General features: G+C 35.0%; 1 protein-coding gene across 1 annotated transcript in view; it reads right to left on the minus strand.

Annotated features, from left to right (window-relative positions):
- FAF1 (Fas associated factor 1) overlaps positions 1-18,272 on the minus strand; it is a 156,097-nt gene that overhangs the window by 69,660 nt on the left and 68,165 nt on the right. Inside the window, exon 8 of the mRNA XM_051799726.1 lies at positions 5,226-5,312. Within this exon, the coding sequence (XP_051655686.1) occupies positions 5,226-5,312 (87 nt within the window). The remainder of the gene's footprint in view (positions 1-5,225; positions 5,313-18,272) is intronic.

Consider the following 18,272-nt stretch of genomic DNA (forward strand, 5'->3'; position numbering starts at 1 on the left):
TTTCATTACACTCTGTGTTTGACACACACACTGATTAGAAAGTGAAAGCACTGGTCAGGATAGGAGTCCAGCACATGAGCTGGGATATGCTACTTGCCTTTTATTTGGTATATTGCTATGGAGATTTTCCTTAAGCCCTCAATGACACTGTAAAAAGCTCCATGTGGACCTAGTCTTCTAAAGAAAGGCTCTGTACCTCTGGGTACTCTGTACTTTTGCCTCAGCAAAGCCAGCAATGCTGTTGTTATGAAAACATCAGATAATACATGTGGTAAAGTCAACTGGACTTCCTTCCACACTTCTTTGAAGCCTCTTCCTTCCCAAAAAGGTAACAGGTTAAGAGAAGTACCTGCTCTCAAAGACGAAATTTCTATTTAATCAGTGACAATAAACTGGCCCATCAGAACAGTCATAAAACAGACTCTTAATGCCTCACCTACTCCCAATACATCTCTGTATGTCCAAATTAATCTCCCTGCTCTTCTCTTTCAGAAATATGAGAACAGCCTTAAAATTCTATGATTTTATTGACCTTTAAATTCATGCATGAAATAAGTTATAAAAGCTATAAGTTATAACCCCTTTCATGGGCACTAAGAGGGGTGGTCTTAATTTTCCCAGACTTCTGAGATCACAGCTACTGCCATCCCACTATCCTTACATCAAACAGAAGCACTGAGGGTTTAAAAAAATTGTGAAGGAACAACTGTAACCTCCTTGGTTTTTCTGGAGAAAGAACATGGTAATTCATCATACTTTCATGCACAAAAAAAATCCAAGCAAGCCATAAGTCAAAGTCAGAATGTTATCTAAAACAAACATATTTAGAAACTGCTTATTAAATTACTCAGTTACTTTTATATTTCCTAATGATGAGTAATTTGCTGCTTCATAATTACCATGAATTGTCTGAAAACTTAACTTGTGTTACGACTTGGGATTATAGCAGAAATGTTAAATTGAAACTTTACATACTTCTGAACCCATACAACAAAACAAACTTCAGGAATTTCTCTATGTATCTAAAATGAAAGGATACTGCCAGATTCACTCTACTACTGTACTGCAAGTCACTGATGAGAACCACAGAAGGAAAGTAACACACAAAGTAATTAACAGTACAGACAATCCAAATTATAATTATGATATTCTCACACAGAAAAAAAATAGTTGAGTATTTTCAAATGAGGTAGGTATTTTAATTTAAATATAGAGAATTTTACGCTTCTGATTAGTAGGTACTTTCTCTGTCAGGACTATTCATTCTTTAGTCATACCAATTCCACAGGGAAGATTCCAAATGATGCAGTAAATGCAGACATGGCATTCATTACAATTAAACAGCCAGCATATGTAAACCTCACAACTTGTTTTCATATCACAATGACAGCATGTGGTAATGAACTTTCTGTTCAGAACTGTAAGACCTGGAAAGGGAAAGAAATATATACTCCCAAATACTAATTACTCAGATGCTTAATACCCAACCTCTTCAAAAATCTGGAGATCAGCCAAGAAGTGTCATAAATGGTTTCTCTTTGTACCAGAACATTATTTATCAGCATTCTTAATTTTTATCTGTGCAGACACTGTGCTTAGTACTCAGCAATGAAATGACTAAATATAACAGCAGTGCTAATTAGATCATTTGAGATTTTTGATTATAGCCCAGAATTCTCTAATAAATTCAGCTAAGGAACATCAACCACATCTGCTACAGCCATCACAGAATAGAAGGCGGTCACACTCACAAGAGATGATGCAGAACCTCAACATGTCAGTGGCAACATACGTGCCCCACCTGAAATGTAGACTGTACAGCAGAATAGCTGAGTAACTTCTCAGTATAGACCTACTTCTGCCTGAACAAATACCCAACGGCTTAGCTATACAATGAAGAAGTAGAGATACTTCTCCTGAAATGAGGATACAAGGTCTTGACCAACTGTACTGTTTTGGGAATGCAGTGTTACTGGCAGCAGGCGGGAGGATGGATGTTCCTCTGTACAGGCTCTGTGTGCAAGGGCACAGTTACAACACTGTGCTTCATCTTCTGGCTTTGTCTCCCTCCCCCTTCCTACCCTCAAACCTCATCCTAAAACTTTTACATCTTTTTAATGCAGGAACATATTCCATTTTGACATGCTCGCTGTCGTTACTTACGAAGAAGCAGAATTTCTCATTGCTGCGCCAAACTTTAAAACAATGAACCAACTAAGAAAAAATCTTTAGCTTAAATACCAAGAACAAAAGCAGCACAAAAGCAACCTCTCTCCTTCTTCTTGTATTGGGCATTGTTCCGTGCTACCAAAACAAGAACTCATTCTACTGAAATAAAAAAAGTGACCTCACAGGGGAAAAAGGTTTTACCTCAAACATACCTGTGTAAGGCTAATATCCAAAAAGTCTCCTGTACTTATGTAAATAAAATCCCAATGTTTCCATGTAAAAACTGTAACTAAAACACCACCTATGACTGATCCCAGATTTTTCTTTCAATGTACACACATTTGAAAGTTGCTCATTCCACTTGACAATAGTGGTAATTACCAGTGAAAGTCTACAAGTTCAGCCAATACAGCAAAAAGAAATGGAATACACTTCAGAAATTTCAGTATATTATTCTGGCATGGTTCTAGTTTTATGAGCTCTGCAATGTTAAGGTTGTTACAAAATCCAAAATAAAAATTGAGAACAAATTGTGAATTAATTCAATTTAAATCAAATTAATTTTTTTTTTTTATTTTCTAGGATAATCTTCAAGACTTCACTGTACCGGTTGATGATATAAACACAAAATAGATAAATTAAGCCTTTGGTTGTATCAAAGTTTTACTTATGCAAACTCATAAAAAAAATAATGATTTAAAACTCATACATTTACTTTGTTTGCACTTTAATAAGCAGAACAGACATAATTTGTGGCGTTAAAATTATTCGGGCACAATAAAAGCTAAAAACACGTCCTTGCCAAACGGTGAAACAAGATTTCCACGGCCTATGTATGCCTTGTTTCCCACAATCAAACTGTCACAGCATGAAAACATTCTCCTGCTTGTGGAGGTTTTGATACCCATTTCCCTGGTGAAAGTGTGCAAAGGATCTGAAAGAGTTATTGACAATTCATACAGTATCCCATATTCCATTAGATAGTACAAGCAGAGAACATACCTTAACTCTAAAGGGAGATGAAGCAACAATGTTTTAAATTACTATTGACTCCACTAAATTTCCTGATAATGTCAGAAGACTGTAGTCTGTCAGGTTCATAAGAGACTCAAGATGATACAGGAATCCAATTATGCCAAGTCTATTTAGTTGTCCTGTTTGCTAAGCCAAAGGTTAACGAGAACTGCACAGAAAAAACCTCTCGTGGTATTACAAAGTATTTCTTATGCTGCATAACATGCAAATGAAAAAAGTATTTTAATCAAGTCTTTCTTTAACTCCTTAATTGCAATGGGGCACTATGCTACAATACAGCAAATTAAAAACTCATGACGGAAAAACTGATTTTAAAAATTTGCCACTGAACTCAAGAGATCATCACTAATTACTAAAGTAATTATTACTGAATATTTCTAATTTGCAAAGGAAAAAACGTTCAGATCACAGAATCACAGGCAGGCGTTGCGAACATTAAATCTTTATAAACAGTAAGCTATGGCCTCTAATTTTAGAGAGAAATTAATTATATTTTTGTTGGCAACACATTCAAATCTGTTTACACAGCTGACAAGTTCCAGCTCCACCAGACTCGCAGTGAGCTCTGAGGACTCCTCTGCTTCAGAGCAGATGACTCGACATTCACCGATTTCATTAAAGATGAAAAGGGGAAAGATTCACCTGCAACAATGTCACTTGTAAAAACAGACTTAAAACAGATTTATGAGTTTTACACACGTGAGGTATCCTATTCAAAAGAAAAGGGGGGGAGAAAACACGTGAAAACTGAACAGCTGTGAGAAAACAGATTAAAAGTGTTGAGTTTCCAATTCTTTTTTGGGCTAATGTAAACTAATAAAATGTTAAAATGGATCCATATTTCAAAGACTGTAATTACCACATGACACCATGCTGTTATTTCAGATATTGCATCCATCAGCCCAGATAGGCTCTTGAATACAGGGACAGAGATTTACCCACCTTTCTCAACTACTGTTTCTGTAAACATTACCACAGATATGTTTTACAAGTATATTAGAAATCCAGACAGTCTTTGCTTTTTTTTTTTTTTTTTTAATTGGCTTAAATCCTTTACCCAGAGCAAAAAACACAGCAGCCATATTCGAACAGCAATTCTCCCTTTACAAAAAGAGAGTAGAAACAAACAGGAAAGTAATGCATCAAAGATAATGGCAAAATTTAGAGAAAGCAATCCCCAACTGCATTTTCACTTTGTAGAACACGCAGGTTCAACATAAGTTGTTCATAGTTTACAAGAATGATTTTATAAAAATATAAAAACTTCATTTTTATACATTTTTCTCGGGTCACAAAATTGACATACGACATAACTACATAATAATTTTAGCCTCTTAGGCATTTTTTTAGTGGATTTATTTATTTTGTTTTTTTCTAAATAAAGGCAGACCTCACCAGGCTGGCATTGGTAACATACCACTGTAAGAAAATTACCTGAGTAAAACTGAAAGATGTGCTGTAAATCATGCTGTAGGGGCAACCATGCAAGGAACCAAGTGCAGTATTTAATGGAATTCTGCAGGTTAAGTCCCACAACTTCATGAATTTGTAGGCAAATTCAAAAGTGGATTCTGTCACCAACAGTGACTCTCCACTGATTCCAGCAGGAACACCTCCTGCTTTGAAGCCAGGCACAGGATCAAGCATACATATGGTGAACTATCTTGGTAAAATATCTAGATGTGCATGCAAAGCATACATAAAACCAAGGACTTTTTCCCTGCAGTTCCATCACTGCAATAGACTTCTTCAACTTCCAAAATTCTGTGCAGCTTTGCTTCAGTCTAGAACACATCTCCTTGTCTAAAACATGCACCAAATCTGATACACATGAATAATTTCCATGTAGTTCAGTAATCCAAATCTTCAGTATTTTGTATCTTTCAAGACAAAGTTCTGAAGTATTTGTAATGTTAAGTTACTGCACGTGAGAGTAAAAGCTACTGAGTGACTCCCATCAAAAATCCAAGTAAGATCAGCTATTTGCAGGGAGAAATGAAATGAGAACCAAAGGTACTCACTGAGTCGTCTGTGGCAGAAGAGGGCCAGCCTTCCCACAGCTGGTGACGGACAGGGATACTAGTCAGGTCATACACATTCCGCTTTACCTGGTTAAAGAAAAAACAATAAATCAGAATTTGCTGTAGCAAAAGCAATACAGGCAAACTGCATTGTTTTCAACATACCCCGACTTTTTTATTTTTATTTTTCCTAATTATTGTAAAACTTCAACACTCTAAGGTTCAGATCTGGTCCATAGGTTTACACACAATACTGGCAAAAGCATTTGAAAAAACTATGTTACAGTTGTCAGCAGAAAAAGATATGAGCTAGCACCCTGCTTGCAGTCTAGTGCACTTACCTCGAGTTAACAACTTTTTCTGAACAGAGAAGTAGTTTACAAAAATCAGGAAGTAAGCTGAAATTTGTAAAAATGGTAAATACTAACATAACCCATACAGATAAAGGTTTCATATTAAAAAAATTAATGAAAGACGATTCTAAACTACCATTCTCAGGAAGATAATACAATAAAACAAAAACATCTGATATCATTTGATCCTGCCTATTAATCAATACTTGCCATAGATTCAGCACTGAAGCACAGTTGAGGTTTGACTCTACAGTAAGGTAATATAAACATATGGAATGTACATATGTTCCCTCGAAATCTGCCATTTATTTTTAGTACAGGATGTATGTGAAACATCTGGCAGTACATATTTATCTACAAATGTGTTTGCACAATGAAACAGCCCCAAAACTTTACCTGGATTGTCTTTAGAGAGAAATGCTGCATGGAACCTTTCTTTCAAATTTTGCACACCAAGAGATGGATGAAGAATACTTGTGAAGATATTAAGTGGTGAAATAATTGTTCTAATCATTGTAAAGATCCTAAGGAGAGTGAGGGACAAGACAGGGATTTCCACCATACCCCTGGCTCACAAATGTTGATTGGGCAACATTCTTCAAAAGACTCTTCAGTGGCAGGGTTGCAAGTTTGCCAACAAATACATACAACTGAGAACATATCAAGATCAAACACAAAGTACAGTGCTCTTACTGTATTTTCAGATCTTCCATTCAATTACTGCTGCTCATTCTCACTACTTTTAGTAGAACTATTTCATACTAATAAAGTGCTCCTCAGTAAAAATTGTGAAGAACTGTCTCACATTTCTGGATAGATCTAATACATAGACTATGCAGATAATAATTTCAATACTCTCAACTTGAAGCTTTATTAACATAAATATTCTGCACAAATAAGTGGAAAAGAAGTGCTTCAGTTTATCATCCAAGACTAAGATACAATACTTCCAACTCTTGAGTCTGTATCTCACTAAAGGATGAAATTTAGACCATGTGGGTTCCTTACCTGGACATTTCAGTATCATAACATATATTTGGGTTGGAATTTCAGCTCAGTTTTACATTCACTGTATTCATTTTAGAATCCTTGAGATCTCTCAGTTTTTTCTAAAACTGGTAAATTGATAACATGATACCCTTTATGTTAATATTGGTTTTGTTCAGCAGTTTTCACAGGGAGACTGACCTGGTAGCTATGCTTCAATTTAAAAAAAAAATTACATCCATATTTTAACTAAAAAAAAATTTAAAAGTGGACTTCTTTTTAGTGTTTCCTCTTTGTATCCTTGACAGCTTAGTATCCAGGTAGAGATGTTACTCTGTACTGACCCCACAACAGCCCATCAAAATGTAGCAATCCTTATCTGTGATCACAAGAATACGGTTTTTGCTGCTTTAGTTTTCCTGCATTAAAAACCAGGATAAACTGTCCCTGTGAGATATTTATTGTCCAGTTACCCATCAGAAAGTCTTACTAATATTATTTTCACAATGTAAAACTCTAAAAGGAGCTATTTTTAAATAACAAGTGCAACTTATTTACAGAAACACGGGATCAATGGGACTGCATAATACTGTTTTCAAAAAGCCTTCAGAAGTAAAAATAAATAACTCGGAAGTCACATTCCTCAAATTCCCTTTTAATTCCAAAGTACAACAGAAAGGCATTATGAAAAAAACAGTATTTCCCTTCTTTCATTAACTCATCTGTAACTGCACTGAATTCAATAACATTCCTCTGCTATTCTAAGCTTGAAAGGCATGCTCGGGGTAAAGTGTTATGTTGGTATAAAGCACAATGCCAGACTGATGTGCTGGACAAAAGTGATCAAAGTTGAAGTAATTTTAGCCAATGCACAAGTATTCTGCTGCATTATTCTACCAGAATGACATCTGTTGAGCAACTCGTCGCAGAATAAACCAGTTGTTATAGACAGGCCTGGCTGGGTAGAGGACCATGTAAGACTGATTAGAGTAATGTTTGATTAAACAAACTGCTTGAGTTAAGATCATAACTGGATTTGGAGTTCACGCCAAAGCAGTGTTCTTTCAAACAACAAGCCACAATCAATTATTTAAGATAAAATAAACTTGCTTTTAAATAACTATTTAATTTTAGGTTTGTTTGATAATTAGAACACTATTACGAAAGTAGATTGTAAAATGTTTCAGAGATTAGAATATTTACCAATTGAGTACAGAAAATCCCTTCTCTTCATTAACTGACTTAATTTCATCCTAAAGTTAAAAATTCCGTAAGAAGGAAAAAGTTCTAAAGACTCACATAAAGCAAAACCATAAACTGCTCCTTCACTGGGCCAATGAAATAAAAATCTACAGCCACACTCTTCATGCAACTGCAAAAAAAGTTAGCATAGTAAATGGACAAAGTCTGTGTTAAGGCTTTCACTTATAAATTCAATAGGAGGTAACAGGAGGACCAAAATCTTTCTGAATTCATGTAAAGCAAACTCTAAGCTTTAGTGCCATCCACTGAGCTACATTTATTGGCAAACTTTTTGGTCCCCCACCTTTGATCAGCTTGAAATACAAATTGGTGGCATTGTCTTTGTGCAGCCCAGAATTTCTTTTCATAATGTTCAGATGCCATGGTGACTGGCACATTACTATGGCAGCCACCCTTCAGATTATCATCTCCAGAATATATGAGATCACTTAAAAACAAATTAAAGGCACATCTATTTGGTTTCACAACTCAGCTGTGAACAGTATCGATACAACCATTTAAACCAAAAAAATACTCCCATGTATTTCAGATGAAGTTTTACTTGGAAAAGTATAATTCCTGCAGAATGCCCTGCCTTGCAGCTATACAATGATGCTGGAACACCATACGAAGTTTCACTGGTGTTGAAGGGAGTTAAAATATTAAACAAGGTTTAATATTTGAAGAAAACCCATATGTCAAAGTAGCCAACACACAGAAAACTTCCCAGATACAGGCGGTGTTACCTTCTTATCTTTCACTGGTTCCTTTAAGCAGATGAGTATGTTGCTTTAAAAGCAAGGTTAAACACAAAAGATACACTTTATTTGTAGATATGAAGTTAATATAACATTTAAAGTCCTTCCACATTCATATTAGTAAGGATAAAATGAAGCAAAATGCATCACAGGGCAAAAAGTCTCTACCAGGTAATATGATGATGACAATCTTCTGGTGATTTTACTTAGCAAGAATAAGCAGCTATTTTCTTACCTCTGAATTAGGAAAATCTGAAATCTATTGTCAAAAACAATAATCTAACACTTAGGAAATAATTTTTTTAAATTAAATTTATGCTGAATCATCAAAGAACTGCCATGTCTGAATCTGTATCTTTGAATCACAACAAATCACAACACAGTTTAACAGTACTTTCCCTCAGGCTGTTTTCTGCTTATGCAGGTACAAAGTTAATTGAAATAATGTAGATAATGAACTTTTGTTAGTCTTATTATTAAATATAATTTATGCAAAGCTGTAAATTGGCTGAGATGCTAAAGACTGTTCCAGGCACATAGGCAGCATGAAAGACAGTGCAAAAATGAGTGCATGAAAGGCAGACAAAAGGAGCAATAAAGTCAGAGGACTGTGAGGAATGTGGAATGTGAGTTGGGGGACGCAGGGAAACGAGAACAGATGCAGACAGACCAAGGTTTCGCAGGGCACTGATAGTACAGCGAGAATCTTGACTTTGACATTGTAACAGAGAAGAGGCCAAGACAAGCAACCAAAATTTTTAGGAGACAGCAACGATACAGATGAGGCAATGACAGAAAGAAGTGCAAAGTAAGCAGAGCATTTTGGTGAAGAAAGATGGGAAGAAAGGAGGCAAACCCAGCTAAAGTGATAGGCTTCAGGATTATAGAGGAAAGCCTTTAACATCTCTGCCAGGCAAAATTCCACTGACAGATAGCAAAGAGCACTGGGAATCTGCAGTAATACATGGGAAGCAGGGACAGAATCTACTAAGTTTTTAAGCACAGAGAAGTGTCAAAGGTGTTAAAATAGTGAATCTGAAAGGATAGGGATGTTATCAACAGCCATGAACAAAAAGATAGGTCAGATTAAAGGATAATTTCAGTTAACTAGGGACTAACAAGCATTATAAATACAGAGACGCAAAACTATAAAGAAAGATTTTCTGAATCAGCATCTCTGCCACAACTTATTGCAATAGACTTGGTAGTAACAGAAAAGTGCAGGACACAAACTGAAGATGTCAGGAAAGAAAATGACAAATCAAAGTGATCCACACTTAAAATTTTCTCACCGTAGAGAAAACATATTTTGCATTTTATCAGGAAAAGGACAGCAAGAAATCAAAAAAACCCTGAATTTCTTAACTTTAAAAAGTGAGATGTGCAGTAATTTTAACTAACAACCCACAGGTGGGATATACTCTATATAGAGAGAGTAATGTAATATACTGTGTGAAGCACCACTGACATTAGCACCTGAAACAGAACTCTCAGAGTACTTTACCCAAGACTCCTTTAAGGGGTATGGTGATATAAATCTGCTCCACTCACAATTTTGTTTGCATTCTTGTATTTCCAATACATAATATTAAAAACTACATTTAAAAATTAAAAAATGAAGGTTATTTTAATAATCAAATTTTCATTTTAGTGTAGCCTTTACTTTAGAAATAATAATGCAATTCTAAAGACATAAGTGATAACCTGCCTCTCCTTCTAGCAGCTGACTGAAGTTTAAACTATGGAATGCTTTCAATTAGTGAATTAAGATGTCATAATTGGGCTATTTTTAAATAGCAGCATCTGCCTCTCACAAATTTTATACCACCGAAACTCTCTAAGGAAGACTCTCTATGCTATTTACATTTACCCATACTCAATTCACTCTGTTGTAATCTAAAGGAAAAAAAATACACTTCTAATGTAAATATTTAAAATCTATATACTGAATGCAAAAGAAAACCTCACCTGCCCAAGTCTATGAGTCAAAAGTCAGTTGTGATTCGGCACTTTTATGAAATGCATAGGAACTCAACTGTGTGCTTTACAATTCATTCTCTAATTAGTTTTTTTATTTCATAGCTCTTCCTTTAAATTACTATTCTTGCTTTTAATACCTCTGAAAATATTCTGGTCTTTATTTACTAAGTTTTCTCCTTTAGTAGACTAAAGCTTTGAAACCTTGTGTCTTGTTTAATGTAGAATAAATTATAAGATAATACATTTTAATTCAATGTCCAAAATACATTACTTGCTTTTTCTATTATGACAAGTAAAATTGAAACAAATAAAAGCACCAAAATGTGTATACTTCCTGCAAGTAGTATTCTCTTCCCTCTGATTAGGACTGTTTCATTTTTAAATTAAAAACAATATGCAATTTCAAACCTTCCTAAATGGCCCTGAGAGAACCTGAATGTCCATTGTATGTCAGACACATACAAAGCAGAATTCATCAGTGAGTTACAACACACAGAGAAAAAAAAAATCAATAGAAAATTTTCTGCTAAGTTTTTGTGTATCATTTTCCTGCAACTAAACACATTTTATGTACAGAAATGCCACTAATGCATCCAACTTTCACTTTAGTGTGTACAGGAAAGCGTTCAAACCCAAATAAACCCAGTTCAAACTACTGTTAAAAATAGGTTGTATTGTAATGTAGCACTCAGTAAATCTTGTGCCAACATCTTCATTACAAACCTTTGTGGAATCGTTCAAATGTGTGATTTTTTGTGACACTGCTGATAAGAATTCAAACCAAGACTAGATATTAAACACTGAGCAAAAACCAGCAAATACATTCTTTTTTTGTTTCCAACTCTTTCATTTCAATATCTAGAAAAGAGATTGAAGTACACGAATTTTGCCTCTCATGGCTAGAAAGGTGCAGTAAGAACTTCATGTATCTCAGGATTAAATAAATAACATAAACACTATGTTCAATTTGAGAGATGAGGCAAGGAGAAACAGGGAACTACTTTGAAAGATTAAGTGGCTGGATAAGTAAATGCAAAGTTAATATTGCTATGCTGTTATGTATTTTTAAATGGTGGAGGAAGGAAAACTTTCAGGAGAAAGAATCCGTAAGCACACAAGAACTCTAACAGAGAGATGATTCACCATAATACTTTAGTAAAAAACAGCTCTTTTAGGATAATTAGGTACTAAATATAAGGAACCAGCATCACTTCCAGAAAGGCATATGGATTCTTTACTCCCCGAGTAAACACTTATAGTCTCATTCCCTGAGATTTACACCCATCATAGTGAGCCATCAAACAAAATCCAAAAAAAACAACCCCCATTACTTTCATTTCACTTCTGTAAATTCTTGAGGACTACAGCTAGTCTGAATTACTTATGTGAAATACTACTGGCAAACTTTAAATGTCATAAATTAAGAGAAAATAAACTGCTTTTTCCTAAGTTATTTTGCTGTGTTCTGTCCTCTTGTTCTACAGCTGAGACACACCTTCCAAGACATCCCCTACTCACTTTACAGCCTCATCAAGCAACTATATTTCTGAGCTGTAACACTTAATCAAATAATTAAGAAATTTTTCTCAACTAGAAGTTTTTAGCAGAAGCTCATCCAGTTGGAGAATCACCAGATTATTTAAAAATTCATTAAATGTAACAACACTTAAAATTCATTACATTTTGTAAATGCTTGCAAAGAAGCCTTTGGCAGATTCCTTGTAGTAATAGAAATAACATTGTGAATAAATTACTTTCATAATTTCACAATTATTCATACTTCATTATCCTTTACTTCATTTGTTGGATCTCCTATTTAAACCAACCCTTCTTGGATGTCATTTGACCTTTTTTAATGGATCTGCGCCAAGTGCATATCTTAACACTACAACCCACAACAAAATGGATCATTGGGTAATAGCAGCATATTTTTGTGGCTGAAACTTGCAAATTTTGAAACAGAAAATAAAAACAAGGCTACAACTAAACTCTACTGAATCTTCTGACATGTGAACTTCTGATTGCCTCATGAATTTTATATATATATATATATATATATATATATATATATATATATATATACACACTCACACACCTACAATATAATCTGAAAAGATGGATGTTCCAAGCACATGAGATGTTCCAAACATGACATGTTCCCTCAAATATTTAGCAAGATATTTTCCCAAGCTCAGCCTCCTGTCCAGACAAGGTTTCAGAATTAATCTGAGCTCTCTTCAAACTACCAGATATTACTTTTTGCCACTGCTTTGGATCAGCCCTTTCCTGGGCCACAGCATGTGGCAAATGTTGAGTATATTCCCTATATTATTCATTATATTCAAATTCTACATACAACTGTCTGTCTTTAAAATACTAGTTTTATTCTCAATGCCTCCATTTTCTGACAGCATACATGTATATTTTAATTCTGTGAAATAAAGAAATCTCTTTGCTGATCTCCACTTTTAAATCCCTTAAATTAGCTATCCTTTTAGAACAGCATTATTGCTAAATGCAAGTTACAATCTTCTGAACTTGATGCAGAAGTTACTGGTTGCTGCTATATGGCCTGCACTGCACAAAGGTTCAGCCCACATAATTATTATTATTCATTGCTTGTAGTGCCTAGGAGACCTAATTGTGATAATCCCCTCTGAACCTAAAACTGCATGACCCTTTGAATTTTTTAATAGAAGGTTAAAAGAAGAAACAAATTCCTATAGAAGAAGAAGGGAAAACACATTCTTAAGAAATTGAGGCAAGAGACACGAGTATTTGAAAAAAGAAAAAAAAAAACAACCCACAGGAAAAAAATCATTTTAGCAGCACACAAGCATGAGGTTGAAATGGGGTATGAAAGAATTAAGAGTGTGAGCTGGCTGTGACATTAGAGATTGAAAGGAAGATGTGATTAGGGTTAAAAGAGATCAAACAACAAAGACTTACTGCCAAAACAATTTTACGAATTTATTTGAAAATGCCTTAAAGACTTCTACTAACAAAATAAAATCAATGATAATACTTGAAGTTCGCTTGTTTGCTTGTTCTACATACAGTGCACTGACACAGAAAAGATACATTTGGAAGTCCTAGTTTGTTTTTCCATTCAGTAGGAATGGTCATTTGAGAAAATATACTTATTAGTAGCCTAAATGACAAAACACTGCTCTGTGGAAACTTTTGACTGATCTCCCTGCACTTTATGAAAGATGACATGCAACTGCTACTCAATCATCTACTACCAGATAACTATCAACTTTTGACAAAACATTCAGCTGCAATATGAAGGGTAAATACAGTTTCTAATATTTTTACTCCCAAGGTCCCAATTCCAGTTGATTTTACATCCTGAGATGTTGATAAATGGCCAAATATCTGCTATTTTGCTTCCATTAAAAATTAACATTTTAGGACCCTTTAAACATAATGGGACAAACTCTGGAGGACTACACTCGAGCAAGATCCTGCATTTGGCAGGAAGAATGAGATCTTAGTTTCACTACAGAAAACGTTACTTTTAGTTACCACCTTCCAGAAGATTTCAGAGTACTTCACAAAGCATGACAGAAAAATTCTGTGACATCCAGAGGGTTATTCTGGACTCTGCTGCAGCCCAGGGCAGAACAGTGCTCAAGCTAGACAGATAAAACAGTATGTAATCTGAATTAAGGTATCTCTGGGAGTAAGACGGATATGGAAAACATCAAATTGGAAAAGTGCAATTAAGATCAGTTCTATGATCTCTGGAGCTAAAGAAAGCCATATGAAAACCAATAGTTGAAACAGTTGGTCTACTAAGTGTAACAGAGGACTGCACCAGGATAACAGTTTGTGTCTGGGTTAACCTCATGAAAGACCATCAGAAGGGACAAGCCTCTTCATATGGATTCCATACTTAGCAGACTTAATGGACAGTCCTAATAAATTATCTCAGAATTTAAAGCAGTTACTTGGAGGAAAATGTACCTTGACACTTACTGATCATGAAGTTAAGTACATGACCGAGACTTTGATCCAAGCTGTTTAAAACTGGTATGAAAACACAATTTAAACTATTAAATACACATTCTATTGTCCATCCTAATATCTGTCAGACTTATCAGAAGTTACTGTCACTACTGGGTAATGGTAAAATACGAACTAAGGCTGGGAAGAAAGACAAAATGTGCATGGCAGTTACACAGGCTTGGTCCCACCTTGTCCTCATCACTTGTGCATATAGTCAGACTGCTGCACAAATCAGTACAATTTTGCAGCTCCTGTCTTACAATCTGTTGCACTTCCTCTGTCAGAAATCAGTGACAAAAATTGCTCTTCAGTGATACACTTTCCTGTATCTTGTACTGGTTGTGTCATTTCCTTTCTAAGGAACTAGTTGTCTTAAGTTATAGTACAGTGATTATTGTGGACATAGTCAGGCTCCCACTCATAAGGACATTGAAGATTATTTCTAGGGTCTGAATTATCACTAGAAGTGAAAGAGATAGTCAGTGTGACTCTTGCAGTGGAAAGGACATTTTTTTACATTTTCATGGCTCTCGTGTTCTGAACAAAAGAAAATTTTAGACAAATGTAATTGAAGTCAAACACCCTCATCTTGATTTAAAAAGTAACTGGTTTGCAACAGCCCAAGCACGATGAATACGTTCACTGGTCTTTCATCACTTCCATACCTGGTTTCAAGAGTTTCAAAAGTAATCACTCATATCTAGTAAGGAGAAGAATGAAAGTTAAATGTCCAATTCTTGCTGTATTTAATCATAGTAAAGTGCATAATTTGTATTCATACAGGGGAGAGGAAAAAAAAAAGGAAAAAAAGGGGAAAAAATCCAAAAAAACCCAAAACCAAAACAAACAAAAAACCCAACCCAAACTAACAAACAAAACCCAAAAAAACCCCTAAACCTTTCCCCTGAATTTTCTTTTCAGTTTGGTCCTATCATCATCTCCCCCAAATCTCATATTATAATTCCAAGAAATATGCTCCTTAACACATTCATCGACTAACAGTGTCTTCCTCCACTCCTACTCAAACATGTTTCAGAATACAATCTGATTCAATTTCAGTCTTAGAAAATGCATAAACCTCATGTGCTTCAGAGCAATCCTTATTTTAAGTGATAATCCTCCCAATTTTGGTCTAAGAAACAGAACATCACAAAATCAGTGTTCTGTTGTGTTTTTACTGTCTCTAGACAATCAATGAAATACACTTTTGTGAGAAAGCATGTTTTATTGCTACTAGAGACAACATGAAATCTATTCAAACTTTTGTAAATGGTCAATAATTAGGAAATATTTGCAAATTTATATATGACATGAAAAATTAGTTCAGTCTAGGAATTTCATGAAGCAAAGTACCACAGTCATGCAGAGGGTTGTGCAGTCCTTCCATACAAAGAAATCCCCAATACCTCCAACGCCAATGTTTTACTTCTCTCTTCCCACCACTTTTAGACTTAAAGGTCACAGCAAGCCTGTTGCTTAGTGAAGAGAGATGGGCAGACTGAGTCTGCAGCCCTTTTATTCCCAGGGCCAGCCAACTAGGTCCATCTAAAATGGAAGATGAGCCATAAAGGTTTTGTGCATTATATCAATTATCCAAACCAAAAATTATGCGCAAAGTGCCTTTTCTCTAGAGACTCACTGGTATCATCACCACACAAAAGAGAATATGGGTCGTCCAAAAACCCATCAATAACTCAACTGGTGCCTTTCCTGGTTCACCTGCGTTACTGGAATCAGGTAGTTGGCAGACTCTTACATGTGCAAACTCTGTAGGAACTCTAAAGTAAACAGTGATATCTTTTCTCAGTCGTAAGTATGAACTTAATAAACTATTTGATGTGGTTGACTTTGAATAGGTAATCTATTCATGTTATTCTGAATTCAAGTTAAAATAAACTATAAAACAAGGTTTATTGATTTGTCAGTCAGCTTTCTACTAACAAAAACATTTCTTGGTATGTCCTCCATTTCATTTGCATGTCTGCCAAATCAACACTTCTTTTGAGGTTTATGATATTCAGAAATTAATTTTTGCTTAAACCAAATAGTGGCTGTTAGTTTCACAATGGAAAAGACAATTATGCAGACAAATCCTCGTGTTTTAAAAATATCAACATACATTAATTACAAGTACAGTTACTAATACTGCTACATTTAAGGTATATGCATGTAAGGTGCCCGATTATACCATTAGCAAGCAGCTCTCCTATATAAATATACATTTTTAAAAAGAGAATGCAGTCTATTTAACAATTCACTAACAAAGCTATTCCTTAGCTCATCCCTGCCATAACCTGCTCTATTCAGAAACATATGGGAAAAGACATTAAATAACCAGTGAAAACCATGGACTTCTGGTATTAGTGCTACACATTGCATACCCCTATTCATTATTCCACCTCCCTTGTTTAATCTATCATTAAGACTCAGTGACCCTACACTAAATTTAAAGCAGATCCTTCCTTCCTCCCATGCCTAAATTCACATACTTTTCTAGTTGGGGATGCCCTCAAGTATTAGCCACTCTACAGGGTTTCTCTAATCTCAGCTCTGAACTATGTTGTGCTATAGAAGCAAGAAATTGCTGGTTTACATCTTTAACTATGGAATCTTCCACCCAAAAAAACACCCCTCCTTCACTTAATAAGATAGGAAAAATCTTTCATGTAGAACATATTTAACGTGTTCAAAAATTATATATTTCCCTCTATATGTTATGAAGTATATTATTTTAAAGTATTGCTTCCCTGCGCTTGTGTCCCAAACACAATTTAATTGGAAGCAATTTTAAAACTTTCAGAAGTTTATTGTTACATCTTAGAAGAGCTAGATCTTTATTTGCTCTCAAAGTCAATATGAAACAGGTTTCTAATAAACATGTTTTTAAAAAATCGAGAAAACAAGATGACAAAAGAATCAGATATTTGATTTGCTTTTGGTTTTTAACATAGGAACTAAAAACATAAAAAAATATTAAGACCTCTACTGTCTTTCATTTCTTTTTACTGACACTGTTTGCAGTTTACCAGTAATGGCAGTATAGATGAAAATATATTATAGAGTTTTCTGAATGAGGGACAAGAGTCATTATTGTTACCATCTGTACCCTTGTCTTTCTCTTCCACAATAAGGTGAAAATTGATCTGCACCAAAGTTAAAGACACATAAGACTGTAAGTGAAGCAGAGATAAAATTCTGTTCAGTTAACAAAACGAATTGGGCAAAGGTGCAACCCAAATATAGATTTTTATCTCTACCAAAACAAGCCATACAAATTTGGTTTGGTTTCACGAATAATACTATTTTTAGAATATTATACCATGTTTAAACATATTTTCTCAAAAAACAGAATGAAGTTGAAAACAGCAGCTGCAACCTGATCGAAAACCCCAATCTGCATTCTGTCTGGCTCTTATTTCTTTAATTTAAGTCTTTCCCCAAACAAGTCAGCACTTGAACAAGTTTACATGAGTCATACGTACTTGTAGATGTAAAAAGATGATGGGGAAAGCAAATTAGTAAGGTTCAAGTTGTCAAGTTATCAGGTAACAGAAGAATATTAGGAACGGTTAAAATAAACACACTAAGCCAAGAGCAACACTGGAAAACCTGAAGTCCAAGTTCTACACAGGTGCAGGGACAGGAGGGTGAAGGGAAAGTGTTACTGAAGAATGAAAATAAACAGTAACTGTAAACTCTATAGATCTGGTACACAG

This window comes from Manacus candei, unplaced genomic scaffold, assembly GCF_025592945.1.
Source record: "Manacus candei isolate 608988 ecotype Guabito, Panama unplaced genomic scaffold, ASM2559294v1 h1tg000005l, whole genome shotgun sequence".
Lineage (NCBI taxonomy): Eukaryota > Metazoa > Chordata > Aves > Passeriformes > Pipridae > Manacus > Manacus candei.